The 25465-nt window shown below is 39.5% G+C and overlaps 1 protein-coding gene across 2 annotated transcripts in view; it reads left to right on the top strand.

The window, feature by feature from the left end:
- METAP1 (methionyl aminopeptidase 1) overlaps window positions 1-23774 on the top strand; it is a 28277-nt gene extending 4503 nt beyond the window's left edge. The window contains exons 2-11 of one of the 2 annotated variants that reach the window (XM_066317894.1): window positions 6925-6976; window positions 9004-9113; window positions 10449-10509; window positions 11708-11799; window positions 12524-12607; window positions 14036-14174; window positions 16773-16904; window positions 19300-19443; window positions 21505-21570; window positions 21736-23774. In XM_066317894.1, coding sequence (XP_066173991.1) covers window positions 6925-6976; window positions 9004-9113; window positions 10449-10509; window positions 11708-11799; window positions 12524-12607; window positions 14036-14174; window positions 16773-16904; window positions 19300-19443; window positions 21505-21570; window positions 21736-21896 — 1041 coding nt within the window. In that variant the 3' untranslated portion in view covers window positions 21897-23774. Of the gene's footprint in view, window positions 1-6924; window positions 6977-9000; window positions 9114-10448; window positions 10510-11707; window positions 11800-12523; window positions 12608-14035; window positions 14175-16772; window positions 16905-19299; window positions 19444-21504; window positions 21571-21735 lie in introns of both variants that reach the window. The other variant, XM_066317893.1, reaches the window with a different exon arrangement.
- Window positions 23775-25465: the final 1691 nt, after the last annotated feature.

Raw genomic sequence — 25465 nt, 5'->3', positions numbered from 1 at the left:
TTTTCATGACTGCACATAGGGAATTGAAGTGAACTTTCCAAGTAGACTGCATCAAGATAATGATTTCCCCAGTGGATTTATCATTTGTGTTTCTCCTTTCCTGGTCAAAGGGTGTTATTCTGATCCCTTATTGTTTTCTCCCTCTCTGCATCCAGATGTGTGCCTCAACAACATGGCCTGAAAATGCTTATGCTGGAGTAATTTAACATTCTCTGAGATTTCTTTGAGCCAACACTGTTTTCTCCCTGGCTGCTGCGCACCTTGGAAACTGGGTACCGCTGCTAAATAATGGTTGTGTTTGTGGGTCATGGATTGTAAGGAGGCCATGTGGCCAGGTTCTGGCCTAGCAGGGAAGTTTTGAATTGGTCATGGAGACAAGGTAAAAATGGCTTCTAGCAGCAGAGGAGCTCTTGAGGTGGTGTGTTGAACCCTGGCTTTTTTTTTTTTTTTTTCTTCAAGGTGTCACAAGAGGAACTGTTCTACTGAGGGATTCTGTCTGGTGTTAAACCTTAGTAATATTTTAGGCTAGTAAATCAAGTACTATCACTACCAACTACCTTTCTTCACTGTCATGTTTTCTTTTTTTTGGAGACTTATTGCAGTGTTGTGTGTGTTTATCATCTTGTGGTGAGATACAGTAATTCAGTCTGTCTTCTGAATGCGGAAATCACACAGATGTCCAGCATCACATCTCAAGTATAGAGTTTCTCTTGCTAAGATAAATTTGCTGTTGTGAAATCTGCCTTACAGGTACAGTCACTTGCATGTACATTGTGTGTAGTATACATAAAGAGTTTGTGTCTAAGTAGACAATTTGTCTACTACTGAAGGACAAAGGGGAGAGTAGTGACTGTTCTTGAGATCTCCAGTTACCATTTTTATATGAGCCTTCTAATTGTGAATGGCTCACTTTGTGTTGCTTTCGTGAAAAACTTCCTCTTCTGTACTACTTATAAAGGTGTCTTTGACAAAACAGAGTAGGTTTACTGTGCTATGGACTCGATGCTGGTGCAGGGCCATTTCTCCAGATTTAGAAATACCTGCTTGTAGACACTTACTTGAAACATTCTCTTACTCCGAAGTCAGTGGCCTTTGCCATTTTTGTTTCTCTTGAGAGCTGGTGGCCATGGGTTGTACCATAATAGTAGTCATAACTTACACGAGGAGAAGTGTTGCCCCTCCCTGTTTTGTGTGCCCTTGTGTTGTCAGCCCCAGGTGTATGAAGTGGTCTGGTTATGGAGTCAGAAGTGAGGGCTGGGGCTATGTGGTGTCTCTGCCCCGTGTGTTTGAGGTATTTGAATGGGATGCAGTTTCTCTGAACTGTTCAGTCGGGGGCAGCCTCTCTCTTGCACTGGTGGGTGCCTCCCAATATCTCTTGATACCTCTCAATATCTGAGGTGGGGTATGACTTGTTAAATTCTGGTGACAGGAAAGAAATGCTGTTTTGTTTTCTCAGTGAGTTTATATTTACTGCTTTCTGAAAGGCACATTTTCATTGACGCTCAGCCCTGGGCCCTTGACTGCTTTGGATGCACAAGGTCACAGTAATTTGTGAAAAATTATGCACCTGAAGAGAAGACTGTTGCCTATCTCCTGCTTTGCTGTTTCCTTTCACTGTTAATGTGTTGGGGCTGGGAACAGGGAGGAATGGACCTGGATGAAACTATTCTTTGTCCCTTCTCACATCAGATCATAGGACATCAGTGCAATGTTTCGTCCTTGGTTCACTGTTCTTTGTGCCTGAAATAGGCTGAAATCAGCTGCTTGGATTCAACTGCAGCACACAGGAGTTTCCTCAGGCATAAATGGTGCTCAGCTGATACCATCTTCTAGAAAATCAGATTTCCTTCATCAGGAAGCTAACATTCTCAATTGCCTGTAAATCATCATGAATACCTATTCGTGTCTGAGGTAAGCACCTGATTGTTGGTGAGGTATAAAAGCTGAGCACTCAGGACTTTCTGGAAGTAAAACTTCAGACTCTAGTAGGCAGACTTGCTGAGCTAGTGTTCCATGTACAGACAGGATAGTCTGGTTGGAATTCCTCTGGTCTGTTGCTTCTTCACTGCTCTCAAAAATCAGTTGTATATTTCTGTAAATCTGAAGAGCTGCAAAATGCAGTCCCTTCCTCAAAGGAAAGGCTCGGTCATGAGGGACTCAGGAGTCTCAGGGTGAGATCAGGTCATAGGTGAAGGAGAAGGTTGATCAACCCTGCTGATACCAAGGTTCTGCACATAGGTACTTTTCTTGGAGTGGAATCTGCAAACACATACTCGACTCTTCTGAAAACCTGACTATTCGTGTATGCTGCTTAGGCTAGTTTGGGAATTTTGTACAGAGTTTTTCAGACCGGAGGGTGTCTCTTTGGGCTTGTACTGCCCTAGAAGGATTTCAGCATGCGGAAAAGAGTCAACTGTTTCATTTAATAGCACATGTATTAACACCTCGACATACTTGTGCTTACAGATAAAATGTGAGTTAACCTGTATTGTATTTAATATATATATATATAAATAAAACTGGTAGCCTGGTATGAAGCTGAATGCTGTACTTCAGGGTGGTTTTTTTTTTGTCTTCTGTTTTGCATACCTTTAAGGTATTTGGTTAAAAATTAGTTCTCATTATGCAAAATGGCATATGTCTCAGATTAAGCCCCAGACAGTCTTACATTCTAAAGGACATTTGTAAATTCTGTTAAAAAGATTGCTTGGTATAATGACATGCAAAGAGACAGACAGTCTGTCCTCACAGTCTTGATTCCAAAAATATTTTTTTTTTTTTCCCTGTAAAGTAGGTAATTTTTGAAATTCATCACAGTGGCTCTAAATGGTGACCCTAGAGGATGGAGGGGGTAATTCTGTGGAGGTTGGGCACAAGTTGGAGTGCTGACAGAGGGGTTGCCAGAGCAAGTTTGAAATGAGCTGCTCCCATGCAAATGCAGTTCAGAAACACCATCTATCGCCATGCTTTGAATTCTGTGCTGTGGTGCCTGTGTAGCTTCCTGGGTTGGATATCAGAGAGTAGCCTGGCTTGGAAGGGATATTAAAGACCATCAAGTTCCAATCCCCTGCCATGGGCAGGGGCACCTTCCACTAGACCAGGTTGTTCAAAGTCCCATCCATCCTGGTTGTAACACATCCAGGGATGGGGCATCCCTGTCTCTGGATAGCTTATTTAAATCTAGTTTCATGTATCTGTGCTATACAGAGGTTTGTAGTGTAGTAGTATCCTAATCTTGGTTGAGCATTCTTTTCTCCTCTGGAATTTGCAGTTGGCTGTACTTTCCCACCTCTTAATCAGATTGTTTTCATACATAAACTGAACAAATAAGAACATTTCTGTTATTATTTTAAAGATGACAATAAACATAGCACAATTTTTCCCCCTAATTACTGCAATAACTGTTTTAAAGGGTTTTGTTTTTTCAATGGTTGATTTAAAAAACTCCCAAGGTATTTGGTAGTGAGCAGTGTGTTCATAGTGAAAGTGCACCATACTATAAAACAAATGCTCCTGTGCCACATGATTCTGACACTGGATAAGTCCTTAAGGTAAAAATAATTTTCAGAAATAACACTGCTTCCACAAGGGGATGCAACAGGAATCTTTCCAAATGGTAATGCTGGTTGTGCCTTGGGTTACCTAACTTTTGATATATTCTGGTGAACATTGGATTGAACTTGTCTCTAAACACAAAAGCACTGGGATTGGCTTAAGAATGTCTTGAAGCCAGGAATGTTGTTAAAGGCTTCAATATGTTGACACTCTGTCTAGAAGACACATTTACATTTTTCTTACTGAAAGAATAGTTGTATCCAGGATTGCTCTAAACAAGTCAAGGATTACCCCTCTGCTTTCTTTTTTGTCATGTATTTGACCTCTCTTCTTGTACAGTCCTCTTCAGTGTTTCCACATCTGTCTTAATTGAGGTATAAAAGTCACATGCAATAAAAAAAAAAAATGCTTTAGATGAGAAGGGTGGGGATAATAGTATCAAGCATGCTAATGGATAATATACTTGAAATGAAACCCAAGAAGTCATCCAAGAAACTTGAAGCCAAATTCATGTTGTTCCTGTGTATTTTCTCCCTGAAGCTATTTTAATGGTTTAAAACATAGTCGTGCAGTGTTACATGTTCCTTTTTTCCCTGTATCTGGAAAAAAACCCACTTTATTTTCTTCATTTTAATATTAAAAATCACCCTGGGTATTTTTTTCCCTGGATTTTGTTTATTTAGTCATTGAAAATTTTCTATTCTGACCTGGACAGGGCATAGGAACACAGAAGAATTGTTGAGAGACAGGAATGGTAATAGCAAGATTGAAGTAGATGTTTCAGGAGAAGGCTCAAGGGAAAGCGTAATTTTCTCCAGAAAATACTCCGGAAAGTGGCCCAGATGGAGAGAAAGAGAATATTACTTCCATAGCTTGTCGGGAAGTCTGCAGAATAGAAAGTGAGGGTGTTTGAAGTGTGCAGTGCTAGTTTGGTAGTGCTTTGTTGCCAGAGCTATGATTCTCCAACCTAATCTAGTTCCAATTCCCTTGTGAGATGACAGCTGCCATATTTTTATGTGGAATTGCTGAGGCAGAGCTCTGCAGTCATGTGCAATGTGGTGCTTGTGCAGGAGGTTGTTGAATATAAATAATTTGTATGTACACAGTAAGTCCAAAGCGTATCCTACACAAATAGGTGGGCTGTAGGTGGATGTGCAGCATATCCTTTGAGTGCCTTCCAGAAGTGTCAGACCGAGGCAGAGAGATTCACTGATTGTACATTGCACTTGTAACAGCCGCTGCTCACAAAAATGCTCTGGACTTACTGTGTGTGCCTGTTGCAGTTGATGGATGTGCACATGGTGCACGTGTCAGGGTACAGCAGCCTTGGAGCTGTGCCCAGGAGTTCTGGCAGAGCTACTGCTCCTCTGGAGATAGAGGGCAAGTGAAGTCTGGGAAACATGTTTAGGAAAACTTATGCTGCATATGGCAGCTTTATGCAGAATCATCTTAAGTTGTCCACAGCTGCAGGAAATAAGAAGCCAAAATGGAGCCTCTCAGGTTATGGTACTGTCCCTGGTGCTGTATTTGCCCAGTGTTCCCTGTTTGTGGGCTGGCAAAGAGGAAAGGCTGTTGGTGTAGGACAAAGCAAGGGCATTGGGGAACATTCCCCGAAATTTCATGGGAAAGCAGAGAATGAACTACAATTAGTAATTACCACAGCTGATATATGTCTTCCTTCCCCAAATACTCCTTTATATTCAAAAAAGTGAATTCTAGGTTTGCAGACTTGGTAGCTGCTCTAAGTCTTTAGTTGTGTAATCCTTCTTATGCTTCAGAACAAAGACCTTGTGTTTGAAAGGGGATTGAAATCGTACTGGTGCTTCCAGTGTCCTTGAAATGGCATTTTTAGTTTTTTTTTTAAATTTTCTTTTCTCTAAAGCAGGCCTCAGTTAAAACCTGCTCCTTTTCTCCCTGCTCCCCAGCAGAGAACAGTGCAGAGCAAAGGTCTGTGTGTGCAGTGGGTTATATAAGCGTGGCAAAACCTTGGGCTGCTGTTGGAAGTGAGTTTTCTCCGGTCATGGAAGTGTTGGTTTCACACTCCTGGTGTGTGGGGTCGCAGAACACAACGAGTGGTTGTGAGGGGAACAGCACACACACAGCAGGGTCTCCTTGAATGTAGGTGTACTTGTGAACGACTGTACTGGGTGTTTATGGGTGCCCTTTGGTAACTACTGGTTGGAATACCAATGAGGGAGAAGGGAGAAGGTGGCTCAACAGGAGCAGACAATGCTCAAGAGCAACCCTGAATCAAGGGTAGAATGTTACTAGCCGGGCTTAGCTCGGGCTTAGCTCGTGGATGTTTCTTGGACTGGTTGAGTGTTGTAAACTTCAGGTTGAATCAGTTGTTGGCTCTGGATGGTAGTTTTACAATGATGATTCAGCATTAGTATTGTTTTTTCTTAAAAAGAAAAACAGTTTGCTTCCTGCCTCTTTCTTCAGAATTTCAGTTGTAATTGTCAATTATTGGAATTAGCAGTCTCCTAATGGGTGTTTTGAGTGCACATAGCCATTGATTTAGAATTTCTGCTACAAACCCAAGTAATTTGCTAATTAGCACCTTAAAGGATCATCTTTAATGATGCCTTCTTCGGATTTTCCGCTTAAATCTCTTTTCTTTTCTTTCATGTCTTTTCTTTGTCTTAGTCCTTCTTTATTCTCCAGCTGCTAGCCATTTCCACCTGCCCCTTTCCTGATTCTTTGTTCCTGGCATGAACTGCTCTATTTGTGCTTGGGAAGAAAAGAAAAAGAACAAACTCCTCCAGAGTCTCTCTTTCCTTGGTTTCCATTTCAACTTTCTCAATACTTCTTTTTCAATTTCCTATTTTCATTCAGTAGCCCTCATTTCTGCCCCTTAGTCTGCCTCATTAGTTCCCCTGTGGTTGTGCTAATTGGCCTCTGTTGCTTTCCTGTGCTGGAGCAGGAGGCAGAAGGGATGCAATTACCAGGAGGAGATGGCTTCTTGTAGGAGTCAAGGGAGGACCTTGCTGCTCACTGCAGCGCTGTAAGATCAGGTACAGAGATAGACTCTGTTTCAGCCAACCTGCAGCCACCATGGTGTTTAGTTACTCATTAAAGTGATACGGGGTCAATAATATATAGGATTATATCAGTGTATTTCACTGCCATGGGTGTTGTCTGTTTTGCTATGTTTTTTCTGCCTATTCTGGTTTGTAAGCTTTTGGAAGTAATATTTTCTATTGCTAAGACTAGCAGTTACAGTAACATTTACTGCATATTGCTACAAGGGTTAATAAAAAGTGTCTTCCAGTTTTCTTTTAAAATACATTTGCTTCTCTATTTTTCCTTTAAAATACATTTGCTTCTCTATTTTGTACATGTATTTATACATTTTGTTTGCAATTCTAGGAATGCTTTAAGGGAAGCTGGGCCACTCACAAGTTATTACACAAGAAAGCAAGTAAGTACATTACTTTTTAAAATGCATTTTCATAATGCTTTGAATTGGTTTTGTCCTGTGCAGTGAGCTTCAGGTGGCCTTGCTTGAGCTGGGGATTGGACCAGAAGATGACCTCCAGATATCCCTTCCAACCTCAACTGCTTTGTGCTTCTCTGCCTAGGAATGGTATTGGGTTGTTTTCCCAGATACCTGGCACTGGATGGTGCATATCTGAAATTTTGTCCAGTTTTCAACAATTTAAGTGCTGTGTAAAATTTTGGAGGCAGAGGTTCACAGAAATGTTTGTTTCTCTTCACTTTTCTATTTGCATGAATTATTGCTTGAGCAACATTGCCAGGTGTATGAACACAGAAAGAGGGGTGCTGAAATAAAGGGCAAGGAGGATAATAAATCACTATTGTAAGGCAGTGTTCCTTCATAGCATTTTGATGTCTATTGCAGTCAAAGGCAGTACAGTGGGAAAGGTTCTTGCAAAGTCTTTGTGATTAGACACTTGCTGGAACACAAGTGAGTCAGAATACAGCTGTTCTGTACATTTTTGGGAAAAAAGGTTGTGTGCATGGTGCAGCCACTGATAGAGGATGTATCATAGCTAGGATTTTGCTGAGTTCAGTTCAAGGTAGTAAGAATGTCTGTGTGCCTTAGTGATAGCTGGTAACTCTGGCACAGAAATACTAGGAGACTGGTAAATTCTACCTTATCTGAATAGTGAAAATAACTCATGAGTTTAAAACCAAACAGGAGAGGGCAGACCTCAGTTCTGCCCCCTTGGTTCCTCCCTGCCACCACACTGCCTATCTTCATTAAGCCCTGCTAAAAAGGGAGGTAAGACTAAAAAGTGATACGGCAGAAACTCACATCCTCAAATAATTTACCTGCTTTCCTAAAAGCCAATAGAGCTTCTTTTCCCATGATAAATGTTGAATGGTAAATAGGTTGGAGTAGTACAGACAATTGCAAATTATTTCCTTTTTCTGCCTTCCCAGAGTAGGGATCTAACAGTTCACACTTGCATTCTGTATCCTATTAATTCGTGTGAATATAAAAGCTTTGGACTTCCAAATTGTTATTTCTCAGTTTCATCTGAACTGAATGTCATTTGAGCAGATGGCTCAGATGTCAGCCACAGAGGCTCTGAGGAATTCACATTAGGACTTGCAATGGCAGACCTTTTTCTACCTCTTCATCCTTCTGAGATATAAAAAGAGAAAACAAACAAGTTATCCAGTTATGAGTTAAAGATTAATGGTACCATGCTCTTTCTTAACTCTTGCTTCCTCCTTCTGAGTAAATACTTCTCCTTTTGGTATTGCTCAGGATTTACTTGTTTCAGTCCTTTATGTAAAAACCTTCAATTTGCCCTCATAGTAATGTGTTGTGAATGAAGTCAGTCAGTGGACCAAGTCAGACATCAATTTCACAAGGTTCAGAGAGCTTGGAAGCTCCAGCAGTTTGAGACCATCTTCTAAGGCATCAGCACTGCTTGTCCTGAACTGCAGAAGTAGTGGGATGTGCACGCTCTTCATCAGCTCTGGAGGGGTAGCAGCCTCAATGTGTTGAGCCTGGCAGTTGGATGGCCTCCCTTTCACCTTTGGATGGCCTCCTTCCCTCCTCAGGTCATTTCAGTCACTGGGTGCTGAGGGACAGACATCATGTTCATCTACAGTGCAAGGGTGTTAATTGAAGGGATAGTGAGTGCCTCTGTAGAAACAGGCTTTTTCCTGGGTATGAAAACAAGCACTGTGTTATAAAACTGCAAATGAAGAACAACTTAATTGCTACACTTCCTTTGTGCATTCAGTCCTGACATTCCCCAGTTTGCTATTGAATAGGGTAGGAAGAATGTGAATTTGGAATGGGCAATATGAAATGGTAACTGCTACTTACACTTTCACGTATCAGTACCTAAAATGCCAGACAGAGTCAAGTCTAGACTTAGACACTTCTAAATCACTTTCTCATTCTTAGTAGGACAGATTTTGCTGCTGCAACTTTTCCCCCCCCCTTTCTTCTTGTCTTTTCAGAAGATGAAAAAGCTAAGCGTGAAGTTTCCTCCTGGAGCCTGGAAGGCGATGTTAACACAAATCCCTGGGCTGGTTATCGATACACTGGGAAACTCAGGCCACACTATCCACTGGTAAGCAAGAGGTGCCACTCTACTCCTGCGCTGCTACATTCTGTAGCAACTAATGGACCATTCCTGACCTGATGACATCCCACATTTTAGCTGAGAGAGGAGAGCTTCTTGATCTGAACCCGATGGCGAGGGCATGCATGGCTGTCATTATTGTGGTTCATTTTAGTTTAACTTGTTCTATCTCCTGGTATATTTGTAATTAAGGGAGTGACGCCTGTGAGCGTCAGTAACAGGCTTAAACTCATACCTTTTGGATGTACACTGTGACATTTATTCTGCAAAAAAGCTACTGCTAGTTCAGATGATGTCTTCTAGCTGTTTGTTGTCCTCACCAGTTATGGAGCAGTCTGTTTCTGAAAAGCTCAGGTGAATTAATTTAGAATTTAAATAAATGGTTTTATATTATATTATATAAGTGGTTTAGAATAACCTGGTGAGTGAACTGGTGAACAGCTGAAAGAACTGAGGTTACCGTAGTCTCCAGCACTGGAATGGTGAAAAAACAACAGAGGTCAGTAAGATCTTTGGTTGTGAAAGGTGGATTTAGATGATGACATATAACTGTGTATGTATATATGTATACACACGGACAAAACTGTATTTTTAAGTTGGTACAAGTTTATACATGGAGTAAACTGCAGCTTTTTTTACAGCAATAATGGCATTTTCTTTATATTTGTCTTTTCTAATTGGCCTGTGCTAGAAAAGCTGCCCCAGTGGCATCCTCTCTCTAGTCTTCTCCATCTGTTACAGGCTCATTAGAGAACAGATTAGGAGAGCCTGAGCCCATGTGTATTTGTTAGTGGTGCTAGAGAAAAAGGTGCTTGGGATATTTAATTGGCTAAGTAATTTCGTTGTGTTATCTCTGAACATTGGCTTTTTTTGTCATGTGACTGCTGTGAGACTGATGCAAATGAACTTAGAGATTTTGACTAAGGTGATGATCAGAAGTAGCAGTCTTGCTAAAGAGAAGAGGGATGTATTTGGAACCAGTGCACTTGCAGTCTGGAAAGCAGCAGAAAAAAAACCACTACAATAAGGGATAATACATTATAAAACCAATGTAATTCACTTGACAATAAAAACTAGATTTTTTACGAAGTTGTGCAGTTGGCTATTAAAAGTTGTATAATATGATAGCTGTAGAGATTAACAGCAAAATGTTTGGGAATGAAACTTGGAACTTTTGGAGTGTTTACATACTTTGCAACTTTTTCTAAATGGGCTTAGCCATATTTCACATGAAATACTTCATATTGTATTAAATTTTGCTGTGTGGCTCTGTTTTTGTGATTGTTCTTGCAACCTAACCAGCTTTGTCTGTGATTTATTTAGACGCCAACAAGACCTGTGCCAAGTTATATTCAGAGACCGGATTATGCTGATCACCCACTAGGTAACATGAAACAAATCACAGTTATATGAGTGTTATGTTTGCTCTCTATTTTCCTTCTCATTGAAGAAGCTTTTAAAGCATCAAGTAGATACCTGAGAAGGGAACCTCTTTCATCTGTTCTCACTTTACTTCTTTCCCATAGTAACTTACTGGTTTTTAAAAAGTCATGGTTGCAAGTATTTTTTTGATATCCAAAGTTTGTAATGCATTGTCTTTCAAAGGTGTACAGGAAATTAAGAGTTAGTTAATTTGGTTTTGGGTTTATTTATCTCAAACGTACAAGTCCTGGTCCTGTTGTTGATTTGATAACAAGCATCATTCAGTTGACTGTCACAGATGAATTCTGCTAGACCATTCTCTGTGGCATCTGTGTATCTGTTTGAAAATGTATTATTTTATTAAAAGAAACAAGAAAACTTTGCAGTACGCATCCCCCAGAAGAAAACTGGGGGAGGAGTTCCAGCTGTTTTCGGACAGAGAGGGAATGCATTCAAACTCACTTACTGGATTGTTTTGGTATTTTCCCCTTTTTATACCAATATTGGAGCTTTGCATTTCCCTAAAAGGCTGCTATAAAGTCTCTTAGCATTATTTTTTAATCTTAAGATGTTCCATAGTTATTTTTTGAAGAATGTAAATAGTAAAACAACACAAAATACTGGACTTTAGGGGGTTGCTCATCTATAGAGCTGAGATTGCGCAGAATTTGGTAAGGAGAATTTACATGTTTTTGTCAGCTGATTATTGCAGTATTATAACCAGATATATTCCCAAGCTCATGTAACCTTTTATGACTGTTTTAGAATGTAATTTTCACTGATTATTTTCTAAGAGCAGCTGAAAAATGCTTTTCTATGAATAAAATAACTTCCTTGTAAACGTGATATTTAAGGTTGTGTTTTGACTAACTGGACATAATGGTTTTCTGCAGTAAGTGAATGGGCTTCCTGAGCACATGGGGCATTATTGTATTGTGGAAGGCTTATGAATTCCAATTAATTTGAATAATGTTGATTATACTATGGCTTGGTGGGTTTCTTACTTTAGGCTATGGTGAGAAAGTCTGTACCTCTATTGCTCTTACTAAGCTCAGGAAGTTCCTGAATTGGATATGTGTAGCAGTCATCACCCTATAGAACATGAGGGGTTTTTATTTCTTTATTTGTTTTTCTAAATCTTCTCCCTTTTTTCTTTTCAGGAATGTCTGAATCAGAACAAGCTTTGAAAGGAACCTCTCAAATAAAAATTCTGTCATCTGAGGATATAGAAGGGATGCGACTAGTGTGTAGAGTAAGGGGCTCTTAATTTTTCTTACACCAGGTGCCTTTATATTTAAAATTCTATAATGATGTTACCACTTTGTCACAGCACGTTTGAGAGTATGAACTTTCAAACCACTTAGAGTACTGAAAAATAGTTTGGGAAGCTCTATATTTTCCGGCTTTTTCTCTTCTTATGACCCCAGTTCCCAGTAAAGTATTTTGCAAGCAGAAGGAAGACTTTTATCTGTTTCCTGCATTTGTTATTAGTAGTAAGACAATCTATGCCTGACACATTGTTACTGTTAAGAATATGTTTTATAGTGCATAAAAGGAAAATATTTCCTCTCCTGGAATTGGTACTAAGTAAAAACTAAAAAGCAAAACAAAGCCCCATCCCTAAAAGTTTTTGAAAAAGAGCTGTTCAGTTGTAATTGCTTCCTTGTGCATAGTCAGAACTTTGAAATGTGTTTAGGTAGTCTGATTTAAGATTATGGCATTCAAGGAAAATGTGGTCCAAACCTTCACTGAGGTATTTTCAGCTCTCAGAGAGGTGGCTGAGTACATGACCTGGGGACATTTCAAAGTCTTTCTAGAGCCCAGCTCCACACAGCTTTCCTGGCGATCTCAGTGTGGCTGTCAAAAATGAGTTACGAATCTTGCAGAGAGGGTCCTGGCCTATTTTAAATCAACTTAAAATAAGCCAGTAGATCAATTTTAAATCTGTTTTAAATTTTAAATTGTTTCATTTGCAGCTTGCTAGAGAAGTATTGGATGTTGCTGCCATGATGGTGAAACCAGGAGTAACTACTGAAGAAATTGATCATGCTGTCCATTTAGTAAGATTAGTTTATTATTCTTCTGATGTTTATAAGTGTTAAGTTATTATTGTGTGGTTTTCTTTGTTGCATGAATTCCATTTCTTTATTTCAAACTGTTTCCCAGTTGGAAGCTGGTGGGTAGTGCAGATGGCAGAAGTGTTCTACTGTGCAATGGTAGGTTCAAAGTTATTTAGAAACTCCTGGGCCTCTCTCTATATCAACTGCTTCTGTATTTCTGGCGTCAGATTTCTTCTAAGTTTCTTCACTTGCTTTTTCAGTTAACATTATATTATTTTCTTTCTTCTAAACTCTTTTTGCTTCACAGATACCATTATATAAAGGACATCATATGTAGGCCATGGACTTCCTGTACTCTCTGTGGTTGGTTAAGACATATAGAGGAGAAAGTTAAATTATTTATGGTTGGGAACCAGAACTGGGGTGTCTCAGAGAGAACTGGAACATGATGTTTGATGCAGTCTGACAAAATAAAGCCACAGTCCAGTGAAGTGTTTAAAAAACTTACTCAGGAATCTTCCTGCCTTAACTTTCCATAGATATTTGAATTGTGTAATTTTTTTCTTTGCTGTCTTCTCTATGAATCATGTAATCTGGTACTTGAGGCTACCTCTGTGCATTGTGGGAAACGAAACAATTTTGGTATAGTTAAATTTGTTAGAGAGCTTTCTTTTTATCTGCATCTGTTGAGCCAAGATTGTCTGCTTCCATGAGCCTGGAGACTTCTGTTGAACTACATTAAACACCAAACTACTTGCTTGGGCATAATGTCTAATACAAACAGCTAGTAGTTAACATGGAGTTATCCCTCATCAGCAGTTTATGGAAACTTTGGCAGGTTGTTGATACTGACTGATATTCCTAATTGATATTTTGCAGTTTTAAAACCAGGATTTTTTTTAAATTAAAAAAAAGTTAACACAGTATTTTTTTTCAGTATGTTGTATGTATGTATGTGCAAGTGTATATGAAATGTGTCAGTTTTGCAAAAATACAAAAAGGTTATTACAGTGCAAGGGAAACAGCTTAAGGTTTTAAAGCTGGGAGGGAAGAGTAGTGCTAAATATTTTATTTAGCTTGTGCGTCTTGCAGACATCTTGGACTGCATGCTTAAAAGTGGTTACTGAGAATGACTTGTTAAAACTGAATAAATATTGCCATGCATTGTTTCAAACCTGAATATTTCAGCATTCTCAGTCAAACATGAAAATGGGTAGAAACAAAATAAAAGTAGCTTTAATCTCTTCCTGGTAAGAAATGCAAGGCATAATGAAAACACTGCCAAGAAATGCTTGAAGAACCTTCTTTTCAAGAGTCACTGCTTTTCAGCCTATTGTTCTTACTGTAAAGCTTTTGCACATATGTTTTCTTCTGTGTTTTTTTCTTTGTACAAAACTTATTGGTGTAAATTGTATCTTTTCTATTTAGGCTTGTATTGCAAGGAATTGTTATCCTTCCCCTTTGAATTATTATAATTTCCCCAAGTCGTGTTGTACATCAGTGAATGAAGTGATCTGTCATGGAATTCCTGACAGGAGGCCATTGCAGGAGGGAGATATTGTTAATGGTAAGTGCTGCGAAAATTGACTTGCAACAATCCCACCTTCTGTGCACTTAAACCATGCAGTAAGGTGAGGTTTCAGAAGCAGGCAACATAATTTGAATAGCTTCTTAAGAGAGGCTTTTGTTCTCATTTACCAGTTAGATTGTTCTCATTTACTTCTGCTCTTTACATACTTAAATTAATGAATTCATTTAATAAAATAATTTTGAATGTTCAGTCCACTTTAAGAGCGTTATAATTCTTCTGCCCTGATCTGTGCATTAGTATAGTGCCTGAGTATTCCAGTTGTGGGCTAGATTCCAGTTGTTCCAGACTATGTACGTATATAGTGAATAAAATGTGGAATTATTCAACTGGATTAGTTCCCTGTGAATTCTTCATTAGATGGCTCTAGATTCTTACAATTTTGCTTTGCTTATGATGACTGTAAGGGGTCCTAATGTGGAGGCATGATATAGGTGCATGTTATCTTTTTTTGAGCATCTCTCAGCCTAACAATACCAGCTGCTTTTTGTTCTTGGTATTCAAGGTACTTAGACCTTTTTGGGTGGTGAGAGATACTTTTATAAATTATTTGACCATATCTTGTTTTAATTTCCATTTCTTCTTGGTTTGGCAGTAAAAATTAATGATGCTTTTTTTTTTGTACAAACATTTGCACCTTGGTTTATTGCATTAGTTTGTTTTTCTCTTACTTGTAAATAAATACACAGCATATGCTAAGGTTTGATCTGGCTCTAGAAACAGGTTGTAATCTTTTAAATTATCTGATATTTGATACATACTAGCTTGTAATAATAGCTACTAAGTCTGCACCTCGGTGCTGTGGGTACCAGCCTTTTCAGGACAAGTCTCATGATTGCTGCCCCTGTCTAGGTAAGGTGGTCTGGTTGAAAGCTCTGAGCTTGAAGGGTACTTACAACAATGTATGATAAAGCGCCTTCATCTATATTTTAACTTCAGAAATGATGCTTTTGCACTACTCTTTATTATTGCCAGCCATTCTGGCATTGCTGGAGTCGTGTTTAAGAAGCCCACCTCATAGAATCGTGGTTTGGGTTGAATGGGACCTTAAAGATCATTTTGCTTCAACCCTTGTGCTATGGGCAGGGACACTTTCAGTATAAACCAGGTTGCTCAAAGCCCCATCCAGCCTGGCTTTAAACATTTCCAGGGATGGGGCATCCACAATTTCTTTGACCAACCTGTTCCAGTGCCTCACTACTCTCACCATAAAGAATTTTTGTTCAGTATCTAATCTAAACCTACTCTCTTTCAGTTTGAATCCATTCCTCCTTGTCCTGTCCCTACATGCTCTTGTAAAAGTTCCTCTCCATTTTTCTTCTTGGCTCCCTTCAGCTGCTGGAAAGTCACAGTTTAGTCACCCCAAAGCCTTTTCTTTTCCAGGCTGAACAATCTGAATTCTCTCAGTTTTTTCTAACTGAAGAGGTGCTCAGCATGGTTGGCTTCACCTGCATGGTGCCTTACCTCTCTGTTGGCTGTTTCCATGCCAAGGCTGTACCTCAGCCCTAGAGAACACCTTCTGTAAGAGGCTTTAGTCATACCTTTGTCCACATTCCCACACTTGATCAAGCTTGGAGCCTTCTGATTTGTTATGATGAGAAAGAACTGGGCTTCCTTTCTGTAGGGTAGTGGCTCAAAACCTCTTGAAAAGGAGGACCAAAACAGGTTACAAGAAGAGAAAGAAAAGGTACCTTGGAGGGGATGTACCCAATGAACAATTAAAAGGAGGTGTCCATATTTTTCTTTCTTTATTTGAAACTTTTTAGCCTGGAAGCCCTGCCGAAGTCCAAAACAGGTTTTTTGAACCGCAGGAACATATCATCCAGAAGATACTAGCAAGTGATGTCTAGTTGTTGCCACCAAAGTGTGTTTTCTCACGTCTTCCTTTCAAGATTGTATTGGTCTCTGTCAGCAGCTCCTGTACAATATTCCTGAAGTATTATTGTTCACTAGTTTCTCTCATGACTGTTTACTTGTGAGAGGATGTGGGTGTGGGTTTCTTCATGAATAGCAGAGCAATAACTCCTCTAGTGGGTTTGGTGATCTAGCAGCTATTAGACCTACCAGCTGACTGACAAAGGCTTAGAAACAGAAGTTCCCATTCTGCCACTGCAAGAAAACTTGGTATGTAAAACCATGATGATATACCTTTTAAAATGTAATTTTCCCCTATTAGTGCCTAAATTAATTCTAAGAAAGTACTTTAACCAGATAAATCACCATGGAGCAAAGAACTTCTCTTTCCTGTTTTTATCTTTACCTAAAAAAACCAATGCTAGCTTGCTGTGTCTCTGTTGCATTGTTGGGGGATTTTTTTCCTCCCCCTTTTATTTCACTAATTGAGACTGTTCACCAGTGAAACACTAACTTATAAATTATTATGTAGAATATGCAGGATAAGCCTGGAAGAATTGATTCTGCTGGAAGAGTTCATACGGAATTCTTCATACGGAATTTCAAGTGAAATAATCACTTGACAGTTAGAGTCCCCCATTCGTACATGTGGTTCTCCCACAAAGCGAGAGGCAGGAAGTGAGGAGCAGAGTGCTGATTTCCCGTGTCTGCTGTTGTTGGCAGTGGATATCACCGTCTATCGCAACGGCTACCACGGAGATCTGAACGAGACCTTTTACGTCGGCGACGTGGACGAGGGTGCCAGGAGGCTTGTCCAAACAACTTATGAGTGCCTAATGCAAGCCATTGATGCAGGTAAAACGTGTCTGAAGCACGAAGGGTTTGGTTCTCAAACATGCTTGCCTATATTGCCACTGCTCAGAGTGACTTCTGGTACAGCACACAGAAGCAGCCCTGGTGTGTTGTCACCAGCTGATGACGGGTGTTGTGTAATGCAATGATCCTTCAAATGGCACGGCTCTGTGAATGGTGGCTGCAACTTCTTAAATGTGGGCTGGTGAGGAAAATGTATTTGATGCTGAGCTGATCTGCAGATGATATTGACATGGAAACAGCTGGTTTTTGACCACTGATGCGTAAGACATCCTTGATCCGAGTAATTTAGAGAATATAACAAGCAAAGTATGTTTTGGAGAATCCTACTTTTATAATTTGTATGGTGTTGCACAGTGAACTAGTAAGGTAAAACACTCTGTGAACACATTAACATATCTCTTTAGCCCTGCCAAACCTGATGTTTATTTCATAAAGCTAGTTTGAACTCTTGGTTTTCTGTGGGAGTGTGCCACAGAAGACAGATCCATATCCTCAAGTACATACAGAATTTTAATTATCTTGCTTAGTTAACAGTCAGGACAGCTGCATTGAGACATAGAATGAGATAGAAAGGTAGCTGCAGAATGTTATGTTCAACTTCAAAAAACAAAAGAAGAGTTTTCTCAAGTCCCTGGGAATACTTGTACCATCTGTATCTTTTATACCCTGCAGCTTTTTAAAATCCCCATTATAATGTAATAATTTCATGGCCTCTACAGATTGAAGTTTAAGGTGCCATACAGTAAGGCTTTAAACTTGCATTTAATCAAAAGTAAATGTAAATTAAAAAATTAAAATGAACATAATTTGGGTTAATAATTTGAAGATAGCTAGTACAGCTGAAAAGACAAAAATCCGTAGGATTGATGTCTTGTGTATCTGTTGTGTGATCAAGAAAATACTGCCAGGTTGAGCTGTAAGAACAGAGATTACCTGTTTATGTGGGATTACTGTTCTGAAAAAACCACTTTGTTTTTCAGAGCTAAACCAGAACAGTGTGTATCTTTGGTCCTGTACATTTTTATAGCAAATGTTACATGTGTTGTCTCTTATCCTTTGTATCCTGGCTTTGATGTAGAAACTGTGACAGAAATTTCCCTATGTTCGTTACAATGAAATTAAAAATTTCCCTGTAAGTCTTTTTAACCAATTTTTAGATGCTGTAATGTGTTTTAAAGGGTTTTAGACACTGCATGTGATTAGGAATTCTGGCAGCAAGTGTCTCAGCTGTTAAAAGGGAGTCACCTCTCATCTTTAAATAATCTTAACGTCTTGGTGCTGGACCAGCAGAGCTCTGCCTGGGAGAGCTGTATGAGAGAGAAGCAGAGGGCTCCTTGCTCCTTTGAAATGAGTTGCACATACCGTCAGGCCCATACTTCACAGCCATTTAGCACAAATGCAACAGATTAATCTCTTCCCCACCATTTCCTTTTTTAATTTTTGGAGAAGCATGTATATTTCAGTAAAAAAGTTTCTTGTTACTTTCTGTAAATTCAGCTTAGGGTTTTCAGTTGTCACATTAGCAGAGAATTGAACTAAATCGTTGTATCACATAAAAGTTTAGCTTTATGTGAACTCTGCCTAAGATGGCTCCACACAACCACACATCTGGCTCCTGAAGGAACAGCAAATATTCATGGAGTTGGGAATAATCTTGGAAAAGCTTGATATTTTGTTTTAAGGGGCTCAAGGTTGTTCTTGGGATGAATCTTCATTAGCTGAATGATGAAACATTGTTGCTTTTATGGCATTGTTACTCCCTTGTCCTAGTACTCAAACTGAATTTCTCACACCATTTTCATGTGTTTCAAACTCTTTAACTTGTAAGGCTTCCTAAAGGGAATGTCAAAAAAAGTTAAAACTGAATATGAACATTCTTATTTGCTGTAGCCTTGTCAGTGAGAATCTTGTCTAAGAGTAGAGATAACCATTTCTCCTTTATTTTCTTAAGTATTGGTCCTTTGTGTGCATTTTTCACATAATTGTATACTAAAATACAGTTCATACGTTCATTGCAAGAAGCACTGCTGCTCAGGGTGTGAGAGCTCACCAAGTACTTTGAAAGTCCTTTATTTTTAGTTTCAAACTTCAACATCCTTTTAATGTGAGCACTTGCATCCCTGGAAGGAAGAAGTAGTATTCTTGTGAAAAAGGCGTTTTCTTCTGTCTCTCTTGGGTTTTTTAATATGATACAGTTTCCTCCCTCTCTCATGTTACTGCACACACATACTCAGTGGATTAAGTGATCATAGGAAGCTGCATACTGGAACAGATAGACACACAAGTCATGAGTTCTACAGAGATGGTGTTTGATGGTTAGTTGTGTTGAAAGAAAGCTCTCTGAATTTCCTTCTGTATCTCATTAATTTTGCAGTAAAACCTGGTGTTCGGTACAGAGAACTGGGGAACATAATTCAGAAACACGCTCAAGCAAATGGATTTTCAGTGGTTCGGAGCTACTGTGGGCATGGAATCCATAAACTTTTCCATACAGCTCCTAATGTGCCCCATTATGCCAGTGAGTATTTGTTCCCTTTGTAGACAAGAAGTGATTTGCAGTGAATGCACCCAATTTACTTGAGCCATCAAGTCAGCATTTTGGCACTTGAGAATTTATTTTTTTTTTAAACTCTGTACTGTAGCATACCTTATGAACCTGTGCTTGCATTATCTGCCTGCACTAATGATTATTTAGCTCTCAGCAGTACTGGGTAAGTGCTCAAAGCTTTTTCCTGAATTCTCTTAGACATTCTAGTCTGACATGAACTGCTAAATGTTTCTCTCCTTAAAAGTTCTAAACAAAACCTTAGTGCCATTTACAGTTGCAAATAAAAAGCTCATTGAATAGTACAGATGAGTGTTGTGCCTGAATCTGGATCCTGTTTCTTTCACTTTTCTTCATTTCAATGTTGTGATTTGGTGTTTCTGGAAACTTCATCCTAGTGTGTGGCAGAGGGTGAATGAACATTGCCCCAGCAGTGGTAGTTTTTGGAAATGTCCATGGCCTCTAGCAATTTTTCCAGCAAGATTAATAAACAACATCCACAGAGGCAAAGGACAGAAGGTTAAGTGCCAGTGGACGACTAAGGGCAGAGTAAATGCCATGAAACAGTGATGAACAGTTCACACTCACTTCAGCTGTAAAGCTGCTCTGATATTGGGACGCTTACTGTCAAGTGCCTCCATTTTCCCATCTCCTAATGAGCTTTATAACACTTTATGGTTATAGAATATAGTCCAGCAATTCCTGACTTTCCATGTCATCATTTCCCTAAGTTATTTTTTTCTGACAACAGAGAAAATCTATTAATTGCAGGGTAAAAGGGTATGTATTTTTTGTTGTGTAAAATGAAGAAAATATGTATTCTTTGGAGAGCTTTTCAGACCAATTAAAATCCAATCCAAGACAAAGAACATTTCTATCTTTCCCGGCTATTTGGAACTTTGAACTTTTTTTGTTGTTGTTGTTGAGCAAATATGTCTGTTCCCAGAAAGAAAGATGCTGGATGTTTTTTCTGGTATTTTTAAATAAGAGTCATAGCAAAAGCATAGTGGAAAAATCTGAGGGACTTAAAGCCTTCTGGAGGAAAAAGAATGCTGCTGCTTATTTTCAGCCTACTATGAAAGGAGTTTGAAAAGCAAAAAGCTCATTTTCTAAGAAAAAATGTTCTGTTGCTGTTGTGGCAGCTTGATGTCTGAGATTTTGAAAGCTTCTAGGTGATTTATGCAGTGTAATAAATTTACATAATTAAGGTTATGTTTGTCCACAGCTGCAAAGCAGCTGGGAGCTAGTGGTTCCTGTGCAGTTCTGATTTCCAGCTCTCAGGCTGTTATATCTGAGTGCAGTCTTTCCAGGTGAAACAGGGCAGAGGAAATGGCCTTGTTCACTGGCCTTTCTCCAGTCAGACTGCACTCCTGGAGTCAAGCTGTCTGTCAGTTCATGTGCCTCCACATAAGCATTTTTAATGCATTTAACATAAAAAAGTTCCTGTTACTGTCCTGGATGCCTCGAAATGCTCTGCTGTTTTGTGTTAGCTAATGAACACAGCATTATCACTCTGACACTACTTACGACCCCATTATGCAGGGTAATTAGGGGACAGTGTGTCTTTCATAAATGAAATCATGGGATTACTTAACCACTGTCACATTTTGACAATTTATTGAGGCTAATGGCTCTGTGCAAAAAATAAGGAGATTCCAGGCCTTCTCTGAATATAAGTGCTTCTTACTTCTGTTGTTTTTAAATTATGATTTTCCTTATAGAAGTGTGCAGAAATTCCTGTATTTTATTTGTTTAGTGTTTTTATAGAACTGTAGTTGAAATTCCAGTTGTTGGAGAGAAAGACAGCAATTAATTTTAAGCTGCTTGAGTAACTATTACAGTGTTGGTGGAGGGGGAGAAGGAAGGAACTCCGGGAAATCTTTATGTATATGTAAAAATGGAGAAGTGAACAGATCATCTCAGAAGGGCTTTTCTGACTTTACTGTGTTTCTGTTGTGTTCTGTTAGGACAAGGATTTTTTCATTTACTAAGATGGTATTCTTTTTTCTAACATGAGTGTTTGTTTTATTGCAGAAAACAAGGCTGTTGGAGTCATGAAGCCAGGTCATGTATTCACAATTGAACCAATGATCTGTGAAGGTGAGCAATTGAGTGGTAAGAGTAAAATGGTTACTCTTGCTTGCTCTTAAGTAGTGATGGAACAGGCTGCTGGTTCTGTCCTGTAGAGCTGACAGGTTTTCATTTTTCTTTGGGGGACTGATACCTGTTTAAAAACTGGCAAGAAGTGACGCTTTCTGTTTTCAGGTGGCTGGCAGGACGAGACGTGGCCCGACGGCTGGACCGCAGTGACGAGGGACGGGAAGCGCTCGGCGCAGTTTGAACACACGCTGCTGGTCACGGACACGGGCTGCGAGATCCTGACGCGGCGCCTGGACAGCATTCGCCCCCACTTCATGACCCAGTGATAGTCCACACTGAGCAGGTGCAGCAGAACAAGAAATATATTTTTTTTTTTGCCCCTGTACTATGCATTTTTTAAAGAGTACAGACTAGAAAGATTTCACCATTTACTTTGTTCTCAGTGATTGTAGATAAAGAGGAATATCTCAAAGAACCTGACCCAATGTCTGCAAAAGCAGAGAAGAATTAAAAGAATTTCCTGCTCTCCTCCTACCTACAACACTCACGCTGTACTTTCCTTTTCTCTTCAATTATCTCTTTAGCACCTTTCTTCCAATTAGACACACAATTGCTTCTGTTGCTGCCATGATATTAGCTAGAAAAGCGTGGGTAAGCTTTCCCACTGGGACTTGATGTTTTTGGGATCCAGGTTTTTTTCACCATTTCTTTGTGCCCTGTCACTCTTGGTTTGTGAGTGGCACCTGAGATTTTAAGCATTTCTTATTCCAAAGACTTGCTCTTGCTTCTGCAGATATTATTCTGGGCCTTGTTTGTTTATCAATTGAGAAGGGGGCAGAAGGGAGAAAGACATGCACGTACAAGAACAGGCTACCTTTAATTCTGCCCCCATCTCTCTGCTGGTGGCTCTGTGGTGATTGCCACTGTGGGTGGCACACTGTGTTAATGGCAGGACTTGTTTCTCTTGCTGGAGATTTGATAGGATGGGAAGTTAACAAAGTCAAATGCAGCTCCCTGGAATAAGCTGCATTACTTGCAGGCAGCCTCCTGCATCAAAAGCTTAGTGAAGCTGATGTATCAGGCGTGCCTAGGTAAAGGAATGAAACAAGAACCAAAAAGATCCCGTGATTCATGGGATCCCTACACACATTAACTGTGGGACATTTTGTAAAAGTACATCCACAGTAGCTCTGGGGGATTGGATTTGCAAGACTTACAGTGAAGTATCTCAAAACAAGTCTGAGTGTGTGAAACTGTTCAACACTGTATTCATTTTCTTTTGGCAATTTTTAAACGGGTCATTTTCTTTCCCCTCGGTTGAGTGTGTTTCAGGCTTTTGGAAAGTCTTGGGGGGCAACTGAAAACTGATCTTTTTTTCCTCAGACAGGGTATAGAGTGGGCAGCATTGATATATATACCCCTTTTTATTTTGTTAATGGGTCATGGTGAGCTGGAAATGGTTATGTTATGGAGTGTGGATTGATTAAGCCTCTCTTCTCTCTACTCTTTCTTTTTCTATGCCCATTTCCTTTCCGTCATCTTTGGTGTCTCTGCTGAGGAAATTTATTTTTTCTTCTGAATTGTAATGAAAAATTTTTCAGACCCTATTGTAGACTTCATCTTACACCAGTGTAAAGCAAGAAATACTTAAACCAACACAGACATTAAATCATACAATCATGGGCATAAAATACACCTCTTAAAAAATGTCTGGTGAATTTGTTGCCACATGAAGTGCTGGATACCCTCAGCTCCCCTTGGCACTGCAGAATTTAGGTGGGGAAAAGGGGTTAGTGCTTCACAGAACAGGATTCATCTACTCCCAAATTTATCAGAAAATGTCTTCTCTGCCCTGAGTGCCTCAGACCTCTGTTGCTGTAAGAGTATCACTGCAATGTTTTCATTACCTTTATTCTTGTTTTAATTATGCAGTAAAGTGAAACGATGCACAGAGCGCGCGTGTGCGTGGGTATGCGTGTGTGTGTAGAGATTTTTAACAAAACAGACTGTAGTACTTGAGTGGGATTACCAGTGCTGAATGAGCTGTGTTGAGGAGATGCCTGTCCTGGAGGTTTGCCCACCATATCCTTCACTTGAATGATACAATGGTCTTGCCTTTTCTATGTGTGTGTATGATGTGGGGGGTGGGGAGCTTCATTTTTGGTCAATGAAATAAAAGTTGCAGCTGCTTTTAACAGAAATAACTTTTTTTTTTTGTCTTGTAACCCAAACCCAGACATAGAATTTTCAATTACATCCAGGTTTGCTTGCAGTCTTGCAAGCCCCACTAGTATGCAAGCACCCAGTTCAAACTGACCCTTAAACCCACACATGTGCCATTTGGATACCTCTTTGTTGTTGCACTGATACAACCAAATTTAGCACACTTTTAATGCAGGTAATCTATGGTGCTATGCATTTCTGCCTATAAACTGAAATCACAGCATGGTAACTGTGATTTCATACTCATTATAGTGAGTTCATACTACTGCAGTATTTTTAAATGAGTGGAAAGCTTAGTTAGCATCTACACCAGATCTTTCAATGTGAGAGGGCACATCAGCCTACTGAACAAAACCTACTAAATAAAAGTATTGAGAAAAGCTATTTTTTCACCTATCTAGGTGTCTGCTTGAACATGATGTACTAGACTTGTGCTGACTGGAATGTGGAAATTTACTGGTTTTGATTCTTACATAAGTTGCTATCCACTTAAATAAAAGATCCCAACTTAAATCTAGTTTTTAATGAAATTTTTCGCAATTGTATACGCTTTACCAAAAACTCAATCCTACACTTAGTTCTGAATCAATCTCTTAATGCATTTCCTTTTTACTGTTGTGTAAGTCAGCGTGGAAATTCTTCATGCTGTTTCTGCAACTTGACTTGAATATTTAAGGAGAGGTTTGGTAGATCATGTTGAGTAAGATTAACAGCAGGAGGAGAGTGGCCAGCCTGCATGTTGTAGATGACAGCCAGCAGAGTACCTGCACGTTTCATGCAGAGTGATTTGGTGGCACATTTTTGTCAGGATGGTTTTGTTCAATGCAGTACCTTGATCACCAAAAATGGGGTAGAAGCTCTTGGTTTTTGAGTCTCCCTTTGCTGAATGACTTCAAAAAAACCCTATTTCAAACATGCTCTATTCAATCAGAAGCTTTGCAGGATGAAGTAGTGGCTGGGACATAACTGCTCAGGCTGGGAAGACGCTGCAGGTCTTTGACCCAAGTGCTCTAGTATCACTACATTTCTTTGTTGTTGGTATTACAGACTGGCTTCCCACAAACACTGCAGATTCTCTTAAGTAACAATGTAGTGCTGACAAAATTGTGTGGTCTTGATCTAGCCTGTGCAGCATAGAGGAACAGCTGTTCTAGTGTAAGTATTTTACATCTGTTAGATCCAGCTGGGGGGTGGTTTGCCAGATTGGCTAGTATTGTATTGATACCATCTTGTGATTATGGAGTACTCTCTCAGTGGAACAGCTTAACAGCAAGTTTTCTACTGGATTTTCTGATGTTCAGCCAGCCTTCCTGGAGCTAAGGTACTGAGAATCACCTCATTGCTGGGTTTAACAGCTCACTTTCTTGGTACAAATACATTTTTATTTCCTCCTGATGTTCAAAATAGAAATTTTACAACATTCACATTCATTCTTTACTGACTGAAATGAAGCAGAAATGCAGTACGTCAACTATTTTCAGAATGCTCTAGGGGATATTTTTTTAATGAGAGATGGAAAAGACATAATTGTCCCAGTTGTATAGCAGTGGCTTGGAGTCATTGTTGGTGGTGAGAGAGAATTTGTTCTAATAAGGTTACTGTTTGCATTTAGTGTTCTCTGTTGGAAGCTATTTTTACCAGGGTTCTTAATCAGTGTCTTTGGTCCACTGAA

Source organism: Sylvia atricapilla, chromosome 4 (genome assembly GCF_009819655.1).
Source record: "Sylvia atricapilla isolate bSylAtr1 chromosome 4, bSylAtr1.pri, whole genome shotgun sequence".
Taxonomy (NCBI): domain Eukaryota; kingdom Metazoa; phylum Chordata; class Aves; order Passeriformes; family Sylviidae; genus Sylvia; species Sylvia atricapilla.
The sequence above is the reverse complement of the archived record's forward strand: the minus strand, read 5'-3'. Positions and strand labels throughout refer to the sequence as shown.